General features: G+C 40.6%; 1 protein-coding gene across 18 annotated transcripts in view; it reads right to left on the minus strand.

Moving 5' to 3' along the window:
* phldb1b (pleckstrin homology-like domain, family B, member 1b) overlaps window positions 1-21848 on the minus strand; it is a 102763-nt gene that overhangs the window by 42718 nt on the left and 38197 nt on the right. For all 18 annotated transcript variants that reach the window (XM_036559978.1, XM_036560072.1, XM_036560055.1 and 15 more), the window contains one exon: window positions 14965-16460. In XM_036559978.1, coding sequence (XP_036415871.1) covers window positions 14965-16460 — 1496 coding nt within the window. The remainder of the gene's footprint in view (window positions 1-14964; window positions 16461-21848) is intronic.

Genomic DNA, 21848 nt, shown 5'->3' on the forward strand with positions numbered 1-21848 from the left:
GCTACAAATGATGGTGAGCTAAAGCTTCCTTGTGTGCTAAAATTGTGTTGAAAAATGGACTACAGGCCTCTAGTGGTCAAAAGAATGCAGGCCTACGTAGCACGTAAAACTGCTTTTAATGACAGAGTGTGTAAAATGTGGACCTATAAAAAAACACTAACAAATAAGTGGCTGATGTAAGCAATGTCAAATAATGGAAATCTTGGAATTTATGTATTACTGCACCAGTTATTTAGCTGAGCTCGAGCTCAAATAAACAAGCATTACTGACCTATAGCCTCTACATGTCTTACAACAAGTTAGAGGTTAGAACTTCTGTTTTCGTTACGACCCACGGCGCATCTCAATAAATGCATTTCTTTTATTCATGCACAACTGCCTTAACCCAGTGGAAACACTGTTTGTAGTGACGTAAACATGTGATTTGAAAGTTAACACCTAGGAAAAATTATTGCAGTCAGCTTACATAATTGCGATCATTACAGATTATGTAATAATTGTGACAGGCCTACGTGTTACGTTTGTAATGTAGCACAAACATTAAACAATATATAGTTTAAACCCTAAAGTTTTAGAGAGATGTGGTGCAGTTTTCTCTGTATACTGATCTTATAATGCATGTATTTGCATGTGTACTAGCACCAAACCCAGCTGCTGACCAGTGAAGCATGGATTACCACTACTTAAAAGACGACTGTTCGGTGAGGTACATGGAAGGAACACAGTGGACCAGGGCTATTCTTCACTTTCTGGAGCGAAAGGAACTCATTTCAGCCTGTGGGTGTAAACTCCTTGGAGGACTTCTTTTTTCAATCACGGTGAGGCTGCTTAAATTGATTTCAGCTGTAGGGAGTCCAGACAAAAGAACAAGACAAACTGAGAAAAGTATTAAGACTTTAAAGGACTGGGTTTGAGTTTACAAAGTTTGTGCCATAAACTGTTGTTTTTTTGTTTTTTTTTTCATTATTGCTGTTTGTTTAGTGGGCAAATATGTGTTTGTGACTGTGTTTTATATAATTTTTTGGTATTTTTGGCCTGACCACATTACATTACCCTAAACTATAAAACAGGGAATTCTTACCCTAAAAATATGTGTACTGTGTAATTCTGTGTGTTAGCAGGACTCTCAGAGGGTAGGTTACATAATAGTTGTACTTTATTTGTACTACATTTAATTCATTGATCATGTGTGTAAGATTAACTATAGAGACAGATATTGTGCAGTGAATGGGGCTCTGGGACTGAATAGGTTTCTATTTGGTCAAATGGTGGTGAAGCCCACCAAAACGGAACTCTTTCTCAAAGCAATTCCTAAATGAGTTCAGGAAAACGATACAAGCATCAATACAAGCTTCAGCTGAAAGTGCCCGGAGTTGTGTTTTGACCCCAGTCTGTGATGACCACAATTTTTTTCTGTACGTGTATCCTGCTTCTACTCACTGTCCATTACAATACTTTAAAATCTCTTCAAATAGATATGACTTGTTCAGAATATTCTTGTAACACAACCATAATAATAAAATTAACGCTAAATAATAACACTAAGGTGTTTCTCCTTTAGCTTTGCTCCAAAGAGCCCTTTATTTTTGAGCATAGGGTCAAACTAAGTATGGAAACAGCCAGGCTTGTAACATGCGGACACAGCTTCACTCTGGCTCTAGATCATCCCGTACACTGCTCCACTGAGACGTTCATTTATGGCCTGGAAGCTAGCTCACTCAGTCTGTGCTGTTACTCAGCAGAATCTGTCCAGACGGACCCATTAGCCTCGGGTGAACACGCTAATAGGACATTATATACGAGGGGCTGAATTAGGCATGGGGCGCATGTGAAACAGCCATAAACCTGCTATAAAAACATCACTGTAGACATAATTTGCTCACTTTAGTATGTGAGGTTGCTAGCTGTGGATCTGTTCCCAGACTACAGCATTAAGCAGCCCCCACCAAACCCCCTGTGGGGACATGAGCCCCCACTGCACTGCTAATACTGGCTAAGCTCTCTTAGACCTGCAAAACAAGACAGATGGCTCCTGACCTTTTGCCATTTGCTCTATATAGTGGAGATTCTCTCCACTCTCTAAACGTATGAGCAGCCTCACACAGGCAGATATAAAAGGCTAATATTAGGTATAAATAGAGGGACTGTTAGGATGGTTGGAGTAATTGGAAGCTTAGGGTGTTTAATGCATCAGGAATGAGAGGCATTTCCAGTAGGAATCTTAGACATGTAAACCTTAGGCCTGTATTAGACTTGTTTGGTACTTTTCTGGAGGATTAGATGACGGAGAGGTGCCCTGAATATTTTTCAGGTTAGTTCTGCCCATTTTGCCATTATATGTGCTTTTATGGTTTATAGAATGTAATTTTATTACACAATATTTTACAACAAATAAAGATTTAAAAATCTGTATGTGGAACTGAATTTCAAATTCAGAGCAGTCTTCCTTGGTTCTTTGGTACGATGCTATAGAAGAACCACTTTTGGCTCCCTCAAAAACCTTTCAATGGGTGGTTTAAACAGTTAGAACCACTCAACTAAAAGGTTCTTTAGGTAACCAAAGTTGTTCTTCTAAGGACCCTTTTTGACCTCTTTATATTTAAGAATGTTTGTTTATTCAGACTTTTGCCATTTTCAAAGCAAAGGTCCTAAAAACAAAGTCAAAGAGCCATCTCTATAAATGAGATATGTGAAAATGAGGAAGCTTTTGAAAGTTTAAAGAACCTCCAAATAATGTAAAGGTCCTATTTCAATTAAATATTTTCCTTAGATCCATACATACAAGAACCACTTAGAAACTTACATATAAGCCCACAGTTTAACGGGTTAAACCACGTCAAAGTGAGATAAACCTTCTACAGACACAGTCAGAGATCTTAAACACTGCTGGCAACTGCAGACTCGAATCTGACGTTTCCACAGCACAATACAATTAACAATAGTGAAATATTGACCCGTGGACATACAACTGTAAGACTACTAAATCTTCTCTAACGTCCTTCTGATACACAGACATACCAGGCCAAAGACAACACAAACACAGAGCAGCAACTGTTCCCTGCGTGCTATGAGATGCATCCTCAGTTACCTTGATGAGTGCAGCCAGGTCACGCAGTAGAGCAGGCTTCTGTTGAACAAGGCTGAACAGGTAGAGCAAAGTCTGCTCTCTGCTCTCGTCCGCATGTCGCATGCGCTCAGGCCGGGGGGCGGATGTTTGCCTCTGGCTCATGGTTAGTTCCCAGGTCAGCGTGATTGAGAAGGAACATACATTCACCAGAGCTGCACCGATTCCCACCTCACGTTTGAATGATCTCAGGAGCAATGCAAGCTCCTCTCGGGACTCTCCTCAAGAGAGGGAGAGGCAGGGCTTTAGGTCAAAGAGGGAGGAGCTAAACCTCTGTGCACTGCCTGATGCTGAAAGCAGGCCCCCTTTGTGTGATGCAAAACTTCAGAGCGTCAGTAGCTCAGAGTGACTGCTTGCTTCTTCAAGACTGTCTTTGCATTTTTCCCTGTTTAACAACCTGATTAGCCAATTAGCTCATTACAAGCACTTACTGAGTTAAAGAGAGAGTGTTTCATCCAGAAAACACTAAACTATACAGAGCTGCAAACCACTGACTTAAATCAAGGTCCTACATTAACAAAAGAACTACACCTTTTTGTAAACGTGTAGTAAACAGTAGGCCTGGACAACAGGCTGGTCTAATCTGATATCAGCGATGACTGACGATGCTTCAAAGTTGATGACTGCTGTGTTGGGAAAGAGAACTGGAGAGGACTAATTTAACTTTAAACAGCTAAATGATATTAAATCATATTTATATGTGTGTGTAATGTTATATTCTGTTTTACTGTTAAAATAACAGATTACTACAGGGCAGTAATAAGCCGTTAGGCTATGGCCGAGCGAATTCCCCACAGTCTCTGCTGGGATTTCCCCCAGAGTGTGACATGCCATCTCCTAAGCATTATCCGTACAAAGTGTCCTGATGGTGCAATTGTAAAATTAAATACTTCTACAGCTGAATTCCAGAGTGCATCCACTATAAAAAACATGAACCCACACCAGCAGGATCTCATGATTGCATTTTTTCATTTAAAAAGTTAGTATTACTACTCAGATTTGAAAAGTGTATTACATAAAGATGCAGTGTTACTCAGTATTATATTATTTATTATGTAAGGGTGTAGCAATACAAAATATTCTAAATTTAGTTGCGGCGGTGTCTCAATTCGATAGATTTTTTTGGTATCGCAAAAATCAGAAGTGGCTGAAAATCTGCCTAATGTTAATATGTTAATGTTTTCATTTGAGGTTAATTACACCATTCAAAATGATAAAACTGCAAGATTTAAAACTAAAGCTATGCTTTGTGTCCCAATTTAACACTCTTGCCATGAGGCAAGACACTAATACAACATGATACAAAACAACGAAATACATACTGTTACATCCCCACTACAATGGGATTCATGAAAGATTTGTATTAAATCTTTGTTATTTATTTATTAACTTATTAAAGTTTAAGAAGCATATAAGCTACAAATAACGTAAAAGCTACAGTGGTGTGTGTGCGTGTGTTTATTAGTTTATTGAGACTTGAAAGGAGACAGTAAAACAGCCTCTAAAAACTGAGCCAGTCATTCTTCGTCACAGCTCAAAAAGTAAATTGCCAAGTCACGCCTTCGAAAACACACTAACTGTGAGATGAATGACATTGTTTCTAATGCATAATTAATTCCAAGATGTTGTGGAGAGTAGCTAATAGATAACTTGATTACAAGCACGTATGTTTTTCAATTCCCTGTTAAGTTCTGACAGCAGCTGTCATGGTGATGGAGGCTGATAGCCAGCATCTCCCCCAATAAAGAAATTATGACATGGATTGCAAATCAGCACAAAACCTGAGTTGAATAATCTCCCTCTGGTGGAAAGCTGCAGGTTAGAGTCATGTTCAGAAATAACCTGTTTAGGAGAGAAAGCAGTGCATACTACTACACAGCAGCATTCATTGTGTGAAGCTGCCAAAGTCTTTAAGCAGACATGGCACATATTCGTTGCTCTTCACTGGCTCGATTACTTGAGCTGTGAAAGTGATTAGTGACCCAGATAATCTGTATTAAGAAAACTGAAGCTGCACTTTGCCTTCTGACAATTCTATCTCTCTGTTGCTGTGAGGAGGATCACTGTTAATCTGTCCCCAAGCACTGAATCACGAGCCTTGCTTACAGATGCAATACAGCAATGCTTCTCAAACTGATCCTCAGGGATCCACAGACAGTCCACTTTTTACCTTGATCTCAACTAATAAGTAACAATATGGACTGGGGGTCTCTAAGGACCAGCTGGAGAACCGCTGTAATATATCACAGGAAACTTAGATGGTCACAATATCTTTACATTATCAAATATAATTAACTATGCTATTCAAACAATAATCCATTTAATAGAATAGGTCAAACAAGCATGCTAACATGGCTAACAACAAATGGAAGACCGAAGCCACCAATCAGCATGACTGACACTCTCTTTCATGGGCCGAATTCAGGGTCTGGAGGGCTGGTGTCCAGCACAGTTTGGCAATTCCTCAACTCAAACACATCTACTAAACCAGGCAATTAATAGATGAGTTTGAACCAGGTTTGAGCAGATAAATCACAAAACTGCTCTGGACCTCGAACCTCCAGCACCAGAGCTGAAGAGCCCTGCTATATATGCACAAAACTAATTGACGGCTATTCATTTTCATTCATTGTTAGCAGTGATGCACCAAAATGAAAGTTCCTGGCTGAACCCAGAATTCAGGACACACTGAGCCAAATACAGAAACTGAAAATCTCTTCTTGATACTTGACATGAACAGTAATGACAAATCGCTTGTGTAATGTCCCTGACAGAAACCATGAAAGAGTTCAACTTGACCGTCACTGTCACCCTGCTGCTGCTCAAATCGTTTATACCAGGGGTTCTTAACCTGGGGGTCCTGACATGGACATGGTGGCAAGAGTGGTGCTACAAAGACATAAACCTCATAAAACAGAGAAAATAATTTTGATGAGTGCATGCAAGCTCTGCTCAAGAGCTCTACCTACTGCCACAAAAGACAGGCTAATACTATGTATATCTATTATGTGAGCTCATTACAGAGGAAGGGTTTTGGTTAAATTAAAAGTTTGTGCTAAACTTGAAGCACTTTTTCAGGGGAAGGCTAAAGATTTGTGGTTTGTGGCAAAGTGCTAGCTCAGGAATGCAGGCCCAGTCATTAAGTGAGTAGACTTACTCTTTGACAATTCTTCTGTAATTTCTGTAATGTGTATACTGGTGTGTATGGGAGCGGAGGGAACAAACGGCGTTTTCAAACACTCATTTTCATTACCATGAAAATTATTTGTAAAGAGGCATATTTAGTCTTCATTTTAGTAAGTCTTTTTGGTCAAAATTCCCCAATAGAGTCTGGCTGCAGACTTGCATTCTCGGCCAGATGCACTCTCAGCCCCAGTGACATCACATGCACATGCACTCTCTGCCACAATGGCAGAAGCAGCCCACCAGCACGGTAACTGCTGCTGCTTAGCGATATCATCACTTAATTCATTTTTCATCCATAACACGGCTAAAGAATTACATTTAATGTAACTACATTTAACCTCCCTGTTAAAAAAAATCATAGAACTCATTAAAAGTGTCTGTTGGTTCCTGGTGGTTTTCAGTCGCTAATGGTACTCTGATGGTTTTCCTGATGGGTCACAGTGTAAAGGATTGTGATCGTTTAATCAGGTGTTTTGGGACTGATTCCACATACATTTGATCATTTCCTAATGGTCTCTAATGGCAACCATCAAGCCAATTCCCGCTAGGAAGCAAAACCATCAGGTTTCATTCCTAACGGTCCTGTAAACACAATTACGTTGTGACAACGTACTGTTTTGGTGCCCACAACGTTGTCTGCATGGTGCTGTCTACATTGTCACAATGTTGAAATGTAATTCCTCAGAAAGTTAAGACAACGCTGTCTGACAACTTTCTAGGAGGTTATAACAACGTTGATGAGACGGCAAAAGTAATCGGTACTACGTTGACTGTGTTGTCACAACCTCCTGGAATCCTTAATAAGTTCTATTTTAATCAACATTACAGTTTTTGAAAACCGGTTTTAATCGTCTTCAGCATGGCTTTCATGAGTTTCAGCAGTAGCCTTTTTGTTTTTTCTGCGAACATTCATGTCTTAACGCCGTGGTAGTTTTTTTTTTGAAAGTTTCCATATGGCAACCTTTATATAGGTACAGTGTAGCTCTTGTTGCCCAGCAGTACGTGTTTCACTGTTTTTCCTCATAAAACCGACAAAAACACTGCCGTTGCAGAGCGTGCACTGATGTCATCAATAGGCTGGTGGTGCATGTCAGGCTGAGAGTGCATGTCTGCAGCCAGACTCTTCTCAAATTTTCAGTCTTTATTTCTTGTATGACTGAGAGAGAGAAGCAAAAAGACAGAAACAGGGACATGTGTTTTATTTGGTAGGTGGCTTTTCATGTTCTAATGTAGCTAACAATTAAGGATGCAACACATAATGCATCTCTGTTTCTCTCTCTCTCTCTCTCTCTCTCTCTCTGGGATGGGAGATGGGAGCCCAAACTAAATTGGGGTAAAAAGTAACATGGATATTTTATGTAGTTAAACAGGTTCCAGTAGAACACGCTTCTAGTCATGTTCTCACACTCCCATAGCAACGTCATATATGCATTTTAACAGCAACTGAACAGAGATATTTTGAGATCACAGAATTCACACCTGCATTATTTTAATCAGCCTCACGATGGCTGTAATACGGCACCATTCTGCAGCATGTAAATAACTCACAGTGAGAGCTAGTCAGGTGCAGCATCCACACAGCGGGCACAGTTTTAACAGTGTTACCACGTGTGACGAAGCCTCACAATGGAAATGATGGGACAAGCCATAGCCCCCCATATAAATTCAGAAGTTTTTTCATGTACAGATTCATCGAAAACATATTACAGATAAAATATATTTTAAATTTATGTAATTCTCTTCACTTCTAATATTTGTTGATATTGATTTTCATGTATTTAGGTTGGAAAGCTACTGTTAAGCAGTGTTTACATATTACCATCGAAAAAAAACATGATTCCATGTCTCAGAACATTACACTGCCGACAGCAGAATGTCGCTACGCAATCACGATCCCAGTACTGCAAATCGAATCTGAAAAAATCAAAATCTGGTTTATTTCACCGCCGCGGTCAAAAGCAAAAGCTGAGAAAAACAGACTCCTGATGGAACGTTTCACTGGCTGTTCGAAAACAATGAAATATCCAATCTTCTGTCGACCACCTACCGCCAACATTTATTCACAGCAGTACAACCAGCCCCTCCATCTGTCACAATTAACACCACCTATGGGGTTAGTTGTAACGTTTGTAATCATTCTGTTTTTGGTTGTATTGTTCATACATAGTACAAATAGTAACTTTATGTTTTCATTTGTAGCAGAAATGTGTAGGTTGCGTGTGTAAATTATTATTAAACTTGCTAAAATACTTTAAAAATGATAATTAGATTGTGCCTCACTCTGCCACACATACACAAACACACACATACAGATTTGTGCCCAGCATGACATGCAGGACATTCATATCCAGTTTGATATAAAATACTTCAACTCATTTCAACAACATACTATTGTACTACTCAATTGTAATACTCACATATAGCTCACACATTCCCTCCTAAGAGTAATGGAAATGTGATGTCATCCTGTTAGCTCTCACATTGAAAATGAGGTCATCTTTGGCAGGTTTGCCACACTTAAAGCACTCAAATGACTGACAGGATGCTCTTCTGCTCACTACTGCCATATGCCAACTGTCTGTGTGAGCCCAAGGATGTCTCTCCAACAAATGTGTGTGTCTCTAGAGCCTTGTCACAATTTAGGTGTTGTAAATCACAGGCTGCATCAACCAAGTCCTCAGTCAGTTTGACCACCTATCCACATCACAGAACTGTTCTCACAAATGAAGCAATGATGTTCTAATAAGAAATAATCAAACAGGAGGATGCAGTGAAACTGGAACGTATGTGTTTTTGGAAAGTGCTATTTCAAAATTCACATGATCACATGGAAGGTTTGTCCCTATATTTAGGCTATACAGCTTGAATGAAATGTTAGACATGCTGAGTGAATCCTTTCTCACAAATATGGAGTGCAGGCCCACTGGGAGGATTTGTCCAGCAAATATAAAACACCTAGACAGGCTTACAGAGGCCTACGAGCCTCTCTCTGCTGCTGACCCCCCAACATTGTAGAAAGATCCACAGTTAAAGGGGAATTCAATCAATTTTTTTTCAAATTTTCTTTATAGTACAATCTTTGAGATGTAAACAAAGTCAATCAAGTATTTTGAAACTTACTGACTCATATTTCTGTACTGTGGTGGTGTTAGTAACCAGGGGTCACCATGTCTTCAACGTGAACATAGACTTTTTTTTTGATACCCAAAATGACGAGTGAACCTACATGTGTCTTCTGAGTTCTATAAGTAATGTTGAAAGTAGTGAAATAGTGGTAAATCTGAATCTTCAGGCAGTTTTCTTTCCTTTTCTATATATCTTGCTCCCATGAATGGATTTTAAAAGTTACATTTTAGGCCAAAAACATATCTTAAAACGATCATAAAACAATGTCTCAGACATCAGGCTGAGTATTTATATTATAATTTTCTGTGAGGTATCTCTTAGATTCTGGTTCCTATCATCTCCCCTGTGAACAATTCTGACTCGGTATGTTTAACTAGAATGAAGCATTTCGAACTAAACCACTCTGAATGACTTTGTTTACATCATAATCATTTAATTATGCACAAATTTTGGGTCAGTGGAATTCCTTTCTAACACTACAGTTAAAAATAAACGCAATAAGTCGATTGACAGGAACTTAGTCCAGTCAATCGACTTATGATTAGTCATTAGTGACTTAAGAGGGACCACTGTACTGGTCATTACCTATTTCAGAAATTACACCCTCTTGGAAACACTTAAGAAGCTTTGTCCCCCCATTCACTAGCCCGTTCTGAAAGGGGCTCTCTTTCATACCTGTACACTTTAAATCCACACTCAAGTAAAAGTACTGTCACTTTGGTGAAATAACAACTCAAGTAGAACTATACATCCGAACATAACTAGAGTAGAACTAGAAAAGAAGCAGCTTAAAAATACTATAATAAAGTATAGTAGTTTTATAGAACTGCAGTAGAACATCTTAGTACATCCAGCATCTTTCAGTGTAGGAACTTAAGTTTGTTTCTCTCTATTCTTCTCTTCTGATGCACTCTTGGTGTAAAAATAATCAAACCGAGAGTTTTGACCAAGTGCAAAGCAGTACTAGATATGAATTATGACTGAATGAAACTGAACAGAAACAAAGAATGTCATTCCAAGTAATAGTACTGCAAATTAAAAATAAGTACAAATCCATACTTCAGTACATGTAACTGTGTTAATGTATCTAGTTACTACTCACCCTGGTCACATCCCACTTTGAACATTTTGGTATCTTGGTAGGTCTAACAAGCAACAGCATCCATAAATCTATTCTACAATACTTTTGCATCTGCTAGTCACAATCAGTCATGATATATACTGTTGTGAATATCCTGTATATTTAGTTCACGTACTGTGCTGGACTGTAACTATAACATATCACATTGCATCATATAGTTTAACCTGGCTGTGTCAACATGTTAATTTGTGTGAGCAGTTATTTTCAGTTTCTAAGCATAGCTACCATCAGCTAGTTAACGCAGCAATAAAGCTGTGCCAGAGCCAATCACATCCTTAGAACCCGTCCTTGGCAGCGCGCTCAGTTTAAGGAATTTGTGTTCCACAGGAGCAAAGTGTCACACTTTACAGTACATTTTACTGTACTGTACACTTTACTGTAATGTGTCTGTATATTTTCTCCGTCTTTCCATGATAAAACGTGCCCAAATAGCAATTTCTCGAGCACCCATGCTCATCCCTAACCAAAACCAGTACTGAAAGGTATTGTGACGTACACAACACAATAGCTAGATAACAGATTCATTCTTTTTTCCTACATTATCCAATTCAGCATTTCTTCTGGTATTGGCCCAAGACTGATACTGGAGCTGATACAGTATCAGAGCCCTCTAGACAGTGTATTGTATTTGTGCACTTTCCAAGTGACTCTGATTGTGATTTTGAAGCAGCTTCTGTTTGCCACACGCTCGGCTAAGCTCGCCTCTCTCTGTCGAGCTTGTCAACTGCTCCGAGCTCGCTGTGGCCATGTGGCACGCTTCAGCTCCGCGCAGATCACGCACACGCGCTGCACACAGCTCAGGCCCCGAGTCCAGACACCAGAGCCTGACGTTCAGGCTGAATTGAAGATGGGTTTGATAAACGTCATGTAGCAAGCGTGAGGTACTGTAGAGCTGTTTTTCAAAATGCGTAACACAAAACAGCCAAGACCTTGTCATCACAATCTGATAAGGGCTATTCACTATCAGAGAGAGGGTGAATCGTGATGTGCGATAAGTAGGCTTCAATTTTCCACAGCAAATATTAGAAATATTAGTAATTACGAGAGCACGGCTCAAAGTAGCATAAGGTACTGATGTAAATGAGAGCATAACACGGCACAATAACCTAATCTGATGACTCAATCTGCTTTATGTATTTGTTTCTTCCTGAGTGGAAAAAAACATGATTTGAGGCTTTCTGTGCCTTATGTCTTCAGCAAAGCAGGTAAGACACTTTTTTTGCTGTTTGCACTCAACCTTGTGCAAATATGCTCAACTTGCCCCATGTCTCTGAACGAAAAGTCTGAATCAAAGGTTGTTTCTGCAAGCTTGGCTAGGCTTATTTCACTCTGAGCTAATCCTTTTAGAGAAAGCACATATTGATTTTGTCTTTACGACCTTTGCCTCAAAGATGGCAAAAGGCCAAAAAAAATGTACAACGTGCCTAAAAGCGTTCTTGGGAGTGAAACCACCTTGGTTCCCTCGAGAACCTTTCAGTTGAGTGGTTTACAAGGGAATTTCAGTGAGTTTTCAAAAAGTTTTTGCATAGTTAAACGGTTACAATGTATACAAAGTCATTCAGAGTGGTTTGGCGTGAGATGCTCTGTTCTAGAGAAAAGTACTGAATCAGAATTGTTCACAGTGGTGGTGATGGGACCCAGACGTCAAAGAGTTTAACACCTCTAAAAGCTCCCTCACAGAAAACTGTTATGTGAAATGGTTATGAATATGCCGCCTGATGTCTGAGACATTGTTTTACGAAAGCTTTGACTTTGGCCTACAACTAATTTCAAGTTCATTCAGGGTGGAGAGGTACATGCAGGACATTGTACGGAAAAACAATCCGCAAAGACAATACATTTTTTCAGGTTCACCACTATGTCACCCTCATGAACACAAGACACGTGTAGGTTTTGGAAGGTAAATAAAGTGGCTATATTAGTGTGGTAGACATCACAACTTCTGGGGCCGGATTCACGACAGTATCTTAAGAAATTCTTCTTAAATGGGTGTTTTTTCATTCTCAAGACAAAAGTTACAAAAAATAGTAACACATAGTAATAGTAAGTGTTATTCTTTAAAAATATGTTTGAGAATTGCATTTAAGAACATTCTTATGAACTTTCTTAACCTTCACAAGTTTTTTCTTTCTTGAATCTGTCCCCTGGTTCTTATCACTACCACTGTGAAGAAATCTGAATCTGTAAATTTCTCTACACCGAACCATTCACATAAAACCAATCTGAATGACTTTGTTTATGTCTCAACCATTGAATTATGCAGAACTGAATTTGAAAAAAAAAGTAGAATTTGCCTTTCATTAAGTTTTTTTAACACCCATTTGAAAGTTTTTTGGAGAACCAGCAGTGGTTTTCTATGCTATTGCTCCAAAAAACTCTTTCTGGCATCTTTATTTTTAAGAGCACAATTCTAGCAAACAGCTGTGACTTCACAATGTTAATTTGAGCCATAAAGACACAATAAAAATCTTCTGGTATTATGAATATGAAGCTGAGCTCTGGTGTAGAGCCCAGAGTATTAAAGCACAGGCACTATTAGATCACCTCCTTTTCTGTCCCAAGAAATCTCTAACAGTAGGATAATTAGAGCGAAAATGAGCTGTTTTCGGCACAAATGCAAAAAAAAGCTTCCAAAAACTGACTCAGTAGCTTCATTCTGGACAGCAGACTGGACCGGCATGTCTGTCTCTCCCGTCCACCCCCCCATAAAAGGGACAACAAACAATGGCGTTGTCATGGTGAAATCAGAGCCTTCTGCCACAGCAAGGCGGCAGCTCCCGTCACTTTCAGGCAGATGGGAACAGCCGCTGTCTCCACTCTTCCCTGCACACACTCTGGGCTAGAGTTTACAGACAGTAATTACCACCACATATACATTATGGTGTGAAAACCACTAGCAGTGGGTAATGCATGCAAAAAGGATCACCACTTTCAACAAATGTGCTTCTTTCTCACTAAATATAACCAAAAACACAAAGAAGCAATGTAATACGGTCACGGAATTCAACTCAATTAAACAGTCTGGGAATAAATGATCTCATTAGGCCACTGTTCATTTCACTGCAGCAACCAGAGCTTTCTAGAGAGACTTAGAAAGACATTAATTTCACTGACGGACATTTCTGACAATTAAGTCTAATAAATCTGCCACAGCTGTCCCAGTAGGGCCGACAATGGACAACCCGCAGCATTTTGAGGAGTTCTCACTAAATCCGGACGTAGCAACTTTAAAGGGGGTAGTATAGTTTTCACGTGATACGGGTGATAATCAAATTTTTCACTAAAACTGATATTTAACTTTATCATAAAATGTTGTTTTTTAAATTCAGTGCTGTAAACTGTTTTGTAAAGCATGTGTAGCTCTTAGTTAAGAATTCAGCAAGTGTCAGGTGGTTTAACTAAGATACTCTCTCCAGAGATACTTGCTCTTCAATGCACAAAGTGCCAGAACCTTCAGCGCATGAAAACTGGAACTGTGCTTTCTCCATTGATCACTGGTCCAGTACTGAAGGTTCCAGTTTTATGTTTTTTGGTACCTGAACAGGACTGATACCAACAGAGCCTAATGGTACTTGAAAATGTTCTCCTCTGTAATTGCTGACACATACAGCTGAGGCCAATGACCATTATGTCTTTTATGGAGCATCGTTTTATGAATTGTTAAGTCACATACAATGATTTTTATTCAATATATGGCACACTGTGATGCACTAAAACCAGTTAAATGGGGCTAATTTTTAATGAAACATGCAGTTGCCCAATGCTCAAGTACCGATGATGTAAAGGATGTTCAGAAAAGCATACTTCGCTGTATAAAGTGGCTCGTCAGATCTACTTAAATGAATTACTTAATGTGGTAACAAGCAACTGAACTAGTTTTATTCAGCTTAAAAATCTATGTTGACTGAAATGATCGTTCATTCAAAGTATTTATTTAGGTTGAATAAAACTAGCTAATTTACTTGTTACCACATGAAGTAATTTTATTAGGGAGATCTGACGAGCCATTTTTTACACTGCATTGTACTGTGTAATGATTTATTACAATAACAATACATTTTTTGTTTGACTCTACACATGATTCTGTGTAAATGTAGACATTTCTGTGAGTGTATGAACGCAGAACAGTCCAGTATATTGTTAGGCAAGGTAGCTTATTATCCAAATTGGTCTCTTTAGAAAGGCAAAAAATGCCAAATCAGTAATTGAGGTTATTATCCTATTTGTCCCAGGCTTTTGAATGTGCAGTGAAAAAATCAAAACAATCTAAGTTAGCAAGCATTTTATGGAGCATAGTTTTACTTTACTTTATTAACACTACTTAAGTATGTTGCTCAAATATTATCACGATCACCCAGCTCTGTATCGGTTCCCACATGGCACTTACCAGTCTCTCCATCTCCTGCTCGCGGAGACGCTCCTCACGCTGACGCCGATGGTACTCCAGCAGTTCGTCCTCATTGTCGCTGATCTCTGTGATGCTGTTCTTGCGCTCCCTCATTCCCGGGTGGGCCAGGCGGAAGTCCCTGTGACCTGCCGACATCTTCCTGTGGCTCCTGGGGCTGGCCAGGGGCGAAGAACCGGGCAGAGAGCCCAGACTGAAAGCTGGAGACAAGGTGTTCCCAAAGCTACCTTTTCGCCCACTGCTGCCCTCCAACAGACAGGAAGTGGGCGAGGGGCTGCGTGCACGGACCAAACGGGGGCTGAACAGCTCCTCGGTGGGGGAGGCCGCTTTGCGTCTGAGCCTAGGACTATCTGGAACTGCTTTGGTGGACGGACTCTCCGGGGTCCGGAGGGTTCCCGGGAGAGCCCCAGGCAGCACAGGTACCCCTCTGCGGGCCACGGACGGGCTCAGAGGGGGCAGCTCCCTCATGCTGTTGCCACAGCCAGCCTCTAAGTTCCTTCGGGCCAGCCGAGGACTTTCTGGAGGCTGAAGATTGCGTGGCTGCGGCTGAGGCTGGATGATGTGGACGATGGGGTCCAGGGGAGGCTGGAAGGCTCGAGGTGGAGGAGAGAGTTGCTGGGACGGGCTGGAGGTGGGCGAGCGGTCCAGTTGGGGCTGCTCGCAGAATGGGCTACATGGGCGATCTTGAAGATTGTTGGCCATCTTTAACCTGGGACTTGACGGAGAGGAGCAGGGAGATGTGGTGGTGAATTTGGGGGTAAGTTTGGGGCTACCAGGTACCACTATCCTACCAAGAGATAGGACATCATTGGATACAGCAGATATGGCGACTGAAGGCAAAGGAGGGGGCAGTCTGGGGCTATCCGGAGCCTTTCCTACTAGGTTATCCTGACTCAGACCCCTACGGGTGGGCTTTGGGCTTGGAGGAGCTTCCAGAAGAGCCCTCCTCTGGAGCCGAGGACTCTCTGGAACCTTCTGACTTCCACTGTGGTTGGGCAACATGGTCCTAGGCTGAGGTACAGGTGGCTGGCTGGTGTAATTGTAACTGGAGGACCTGACTGGCACAGGAGGCAGAGAGGAAATCTGGTCCGGACAACCACTGGGCGAAGGACTGGTGAAGCTGCCACTGCTGGCAGCTGAGGGTGAGGAGAGAGGAGAGAAGGGTGGAGAGGTATTCTCATAGCTTGAGCCCACAGACATAGCACCAGGGCTCGTGGGGGGAGAGAGGAGGTAGCGGCCACCTCCGTTTAACAGTGGGGAAAGCGGGGACTGGGCAGCGGGGGGCCCAGAAGGCTTCTTAGGCTCGGAGGAGGAGGAAGCCTGGGCATCATCCATGACTAAGGAGTCCATAATGTCCTGAAGGTCCTTCTCAATGGAACTAACAATTGCACTGTGCTCAGGTTGCACTCTCTCTTTGGGGACTGGGTGAGACTCAGGTGCTTCTGACTGGTGGTTCCCATTGACCAGGCTCTCAGAGTCTGAGGGAAGCAAAGCTACAATCAGCAAAAATACAGAAAAGTCTCCAACTCTGAATTACATATACAGCAGCCAACCCAATTTATTTTATTTATGCACACATTGGAATCAGGTAAAACAGTTTTTCAGTATATACTGCCCATTCCAACTGGACACAAACACTACAGCTGAGTACTGGAGTTTTGCTGCGCAGGTGCCGAAGTGACAGCTCTCAGAAGAGGTCAAACACCTTAACAAGAACACATTTCACCATAGCCTTACATGCAATCACAGTAAAAGCTGTTATGGGAAAAAATGGACATTGAGGCTACTTCACTTTCTCTCAGATGAAGTGCCTTATTATGCTATTAACGTAATGGCACCTATGCTTGAGGACCTGCAAATGCTAAATACAGTCATGCTGCTGCCAAATTCAACACCCTGCCGAACTTAAAAGGCGCAGGATTCACAATTAGATACATAAACAGCGTGGAGAGGCTTTGGAGATAAACACAAGGGAAAAAGTGCCAGTCCACCAAACCACAGCAAAACCCTACGGTCAAACCACCTCTCAGTCAGTACACTCAGTAATGATTCAGCAGCTGACACAGATATGCAAGGGGTACACAGACTTATGTTGACTAGCCAAAGCAGATTTTTATTACGATATCAAATTATATGTGCCTGTTTTTGAACACAGGAACGAAAGCAAAAGATAAGGTTGTGGCTCCCAGCCAAATGAACGCTGCTTACATTTCAGGCTTTTTTGCCTGTTTTACTGTGTAACACGACGAACCTCACGACTGTCAGTGTCCTCATTACGAAACGCTCTCCACTCAAACTCCTCACAAATAATGCATAACGCCGTTAGCTCAACCAAAGCCTCCCAGATTCCTGCTCTCAACCACAAGTCCGTCTAAACCCAGTGAGGAGAAACAGTGAGGCTGCTGACACGTTTACTGCTCGAATTCCTACTCGTTTGATAAAAACAACCCTTGGTGATAACAGATATAGACGGTATCTTCTCTAGCACTAAGACGTGGACGCTTCTCTGCTTCCCAAATCGTATGTAATCAAACATCTCGGTTTTGCCTTCAGTCAAAGCGGCAGTAACGCTCAATACTTACATGGACGAATAAGCCTGACTGTTTTCGCTGCTAAAACCGAGCTCAGAATGAAGCAGCACGGCCCTGCATTCCGAATTGGACCGCCTGCGTTGCCTAAAGCCGGCCGCACGGTGCCCAGGCAGGGCGCAGCAGAGGTTCTGCTGTAGCCGGGTTGCGTGCGCTCAGGCTCGGCCACACCGCCGATCAGCCCCGCCCTCCCCCTGTCCGCGGTGCTGATGTGACGCACTGCTGGAGCTGCGCGGGGGGCGAGGCCAACTGCTGCATTCTGTTTCTCTTAAAGGGGCAGACACGCATTTCTTCACCTAAACGTGGAGTGTGGTGTGCCACATGCAGTGATTTCATAAGCTGCAGTGATTTCATAAGCTAACATTAGCACTGTTCCTGCTTTTAGCAGTCAGCTACTCAAATTCTAAATGTATGTATTATTTATTTTAACATTATTTTCAGTTAAGCTTTTCACTGTGTTCTTTCTTTTATCTCTGTGTTATTTATACATTTTAGTGCATATCTGTGTATCGTATATATCCCTGAGTCGTTTGATAGGATAGCAACCAGTGTAGCCATGTTTACAATGCCAATATAGCATTGTTACTGAATAAAGTAGTTTATTACTTAGTAATAAAGTATGTAAACTTCATTTATATAGCACTTTTTTAAGCCAAGGCTACAAAGTGATTCATAATAAAAATTTTAAATAAAATGAAAGAAAAAAAGACGAAATAAAAATAGACCACCTTGAAGCTACCTCTAACAAACAAAATAATAAACACGATAAAAGATAAACAAAAATACACATTAAGCATGCTTCCTATGATACTTCTGAAAGCTAAGGAATAAAATGGGTTTTAAGCCATCTCTTCAAAGTGGCAGTGGAATCAGAAAGTTTAATATCTTGTGAAACACTTCCAAAGTTTAGGGGCACAAGCGGCAAATGCGCAGTTCCCTCCCCTTTACTATCCAAAACGGCCAGTGAACCAACACGTGGCTTCTGAGGTGTTATGTGATGTTGCTGAAGGTAAAAAAGTCATACATCGGAAAACAACAAGTCTTCTTTGGGTTCTTTGATCTACAACAACTGTAAAAAAATGTATTTAAAAAAAGTATGTATAAAAAATATGTTTTAGGCCAAAGTCTTATCTCAAAACTACTGTAAAACAATGTCTCCGGCATCAGGGTTTTGTATCTATTTCATGTAATTACTCTCTATGAGGTAGCTTTTAGACACATTAAATGTTTCAGACACCTGGTTCCTATCACCACACGACTCTTCCGACTCTATGTGCTTATCTAGAACAGAGCACTCCACATGGAACCACTCTTAATGACTGTTTACATCTTAACCATCAATGCAGAAGTTTTGGAAAAAAACATTTAAACTACATCTAAATTTAAACTGCAATGGCCTGTTTGTGAGCCCACACTTCACTTCATCCCTCTCGTAATTACATAGTCTACAACTGTGTTGCCCAGCTCCAGTCTTGTAGTCCATCTATTTTGGACAGCTTCGCGTTTTCCCTGCACTCGCATATAGTCCTTAAGTTGCGAATCAAGCCATTATTGAGCTGAATCAGATAAACTATAGCAGCAAAACCCAAATACTTTTTGGAAATGCTTGCCACGTTTGGAAGTTTACGTTGGAAACATGAAGCCCTGGTTACATATCGCTGCTGTCGGAACAAAACCTTGTATCCCCATTTTTGTTGTTTTTCAGTTTTTGACATAATTTGAAAGAACCCATTATGCTACACATTGTATGCAAATTTTAGGATGAATGGACCAACAGAAATATCCCAAAAAAAGTCTCGTTCCATTGACTTACATTAAAAGTATGTTTTTTTCCTGTAAAGTTACCATTTTGGAGTTAAAAGGTTTTGTTCCAACAACAGCGATATATTGATCTCTGATATAAATGCTAAAATCAATGCTATATGAGTCCAGTTACAGGCCCTTTCCACTGATTTTAGTCTAAATGGAGACCAATTTGTAACAAAGACCTATCTGAGTGATTTCATGACCAGTGCTTATCAAGCAAAGTGTCTCAGCAGTGCTGCACAATCATCAAAATGTTTTGGAGACCACCCAGCGACACTGGACTGAGGTGACCGGATATGAGGGAAGGAAGAGAGGGGAGAAAGTAGAATGGGGTGAGGGGGGCTGAGATAAAAATACACTCTGTAAAAGATACCCCTGCTCCTTAAAATAAACAGAGTGCGTTCAACAAAGCTGTCTGGTCTGGAGATGAGATGGAGGTGGTAACAGCTTCAGCTGGTCACTGCAGAGTGAGACAGAGTGTCCACCATTAGGCCTTTAAACTGTGCTCTGGTAATCACATGGCTGACGGATCTGGTGAGCTTGCCAAAGACAGAGTGCTCTATTTCACATAATGAAATAGCTTTCAGTCAGCTTTTCATTCAGCAGTTTTGCATCTAGATTTTTTATAGGTAGAACTTCCAGTCAAAGTTGTATTTGAGCTATCCAGGCTCCGCCCACAAATGCATTATTCTGCAGTGACCATTGCAAGGTTGATGAGGTGTGGCATTTTGTCCCGTAATCAAGCTAATATTAGCATGGAAGCAAATTTAAATGCTATTGTTTCCAATCTGCCTCATGTCAATTAGCTACATCAACAAAGTCCAGATCAGTAGTGTAGCATTTTAAACTGAAAACTCAAGATTATGCAGTAACTCTAAACAAATACTGTAGTGGTCAGATGTGAATTATTTCACTTCAAGTTACTGTGTATGTAGTGACATCATTTTGTTTCATACAAGTTCTGTCATCAACATAATGCTAATTTACGCTAGCAGCTCTATGGGAATAACTATATTATGTTAGCACCAAGCTAACTGAGATTTATATACACAATCTCTCTTCGAATCTTGCATGACATACATGTAACATTATTACTTCCGTTCTCTATCTCTCTCTAAACTATATATATATGTATGTGTATATAATATATATATATATATATATATATATATATATATATATATAAAATAGTTATGATTATAGTTATGTATATACACATAGTTATATACATATCCAGAGTTTTACAGATGTATCTATGAGATGAAGATGTGGAAGCAAAATTACCCAACTGAAACGCTGAATCGCCAGTCGCAGAATCACAAAGCTAATTCGCTAATCAGCAGTGAATACAGCCAGAAGAATAAAGCCAATACCCCCTATGAGCACATATTTGTCTCTTAACAGCAACTAGGAATGCTTATTTGCGAAAAACAGAACCTCCTTCAGATCGGAAGGAATTCATTACCAGCCCAGGAAATGCAGTGGATCAGATCTGTTTACTGCTACGCTCGTACCCCGTGGCAGCCTAACAGGAAAAGGCAGGGCATAATAAGAGGCAGACTGTAGATGCCCTGTTTAAGTATATTTACAGCGCAACACAGGAGCCAGTCTGCCGCTGGGAGAGGGGAAGGCTGAAGGCCAGGCTTTGCTCAGAAACAAGGCTGAAACGAGACCTCATAAAAGCTGCATGGGGTGACTCCAGGCTCAGGCAGCGTTGCTGTGTCCCTGTGTCCGGAAGTGGTAACTGAAGGCGTGCACCTGTAATGGAGCCTCCACTGGCACTGCAACAATCCACACTATTCATCTGCACTGTGAGCTGCACAGGGGCCTCATCTCTGCGGCACTTATTTTAGGATGTAGATACAAACTCAAACACAAGGAGTTGCCTCAACGACTGCACTCAAGCCTAGTCTTGACTTTCAGGAGTATGCTGTGGGGTGATATTCACTACTGTTCAACAGTGGAATCGCAATGATTTTTGTTGTTTTATTCAATAATAACTTATGTGATATGTTAAAACATTACAAAATAGATACCTCAAGAAGATATTAAATGAAAATGTACAGTATTGTTTTATTTATAGTAATTTATTGTCAAATTATCTATGAAATTTCATCACTCAATCATCAGCCTGGACACATCTAAAATTTCTGCATCTAAAATTAGGGATGCATGATGATATCACATCATATTGGTGTTGGCAGATTTTTGCTCAAAAAATGATCAATGTCAGACAGATATTTCAGAAATTTGATGATGCATTTACTGTATTCTGGAAGAGCAAAACATTGAAACATATAACATTTTTACATATATAAATGTTTATATGTTGACTTTAGCAGATATGTACATGAAAAATGTTAAACATCGGCATCACCACACACACAAAATTTCAAAATATTGAGGAGCGATTCCAAATTTTTTAACAGTACTGTAGTCTGGACTCTTATTTCCTTGTCAGAAAATGAACAG

Source organism: Colossoma macropomum, unplaced genomic scaffold (assembly GCF_904425465.1).
Source record: "Colossoma macropomum unplaced genomic scaffold, Colossoma_macropomum, whole genome shotgun sequence".
In the NCBI taxonomy this organism is placed as follows: Eukaryota; Metazoa; Chordata; class Actinopteri; order Characiformes; family Serrasalmidae; genus Colossoma; species Colossoma macropomum.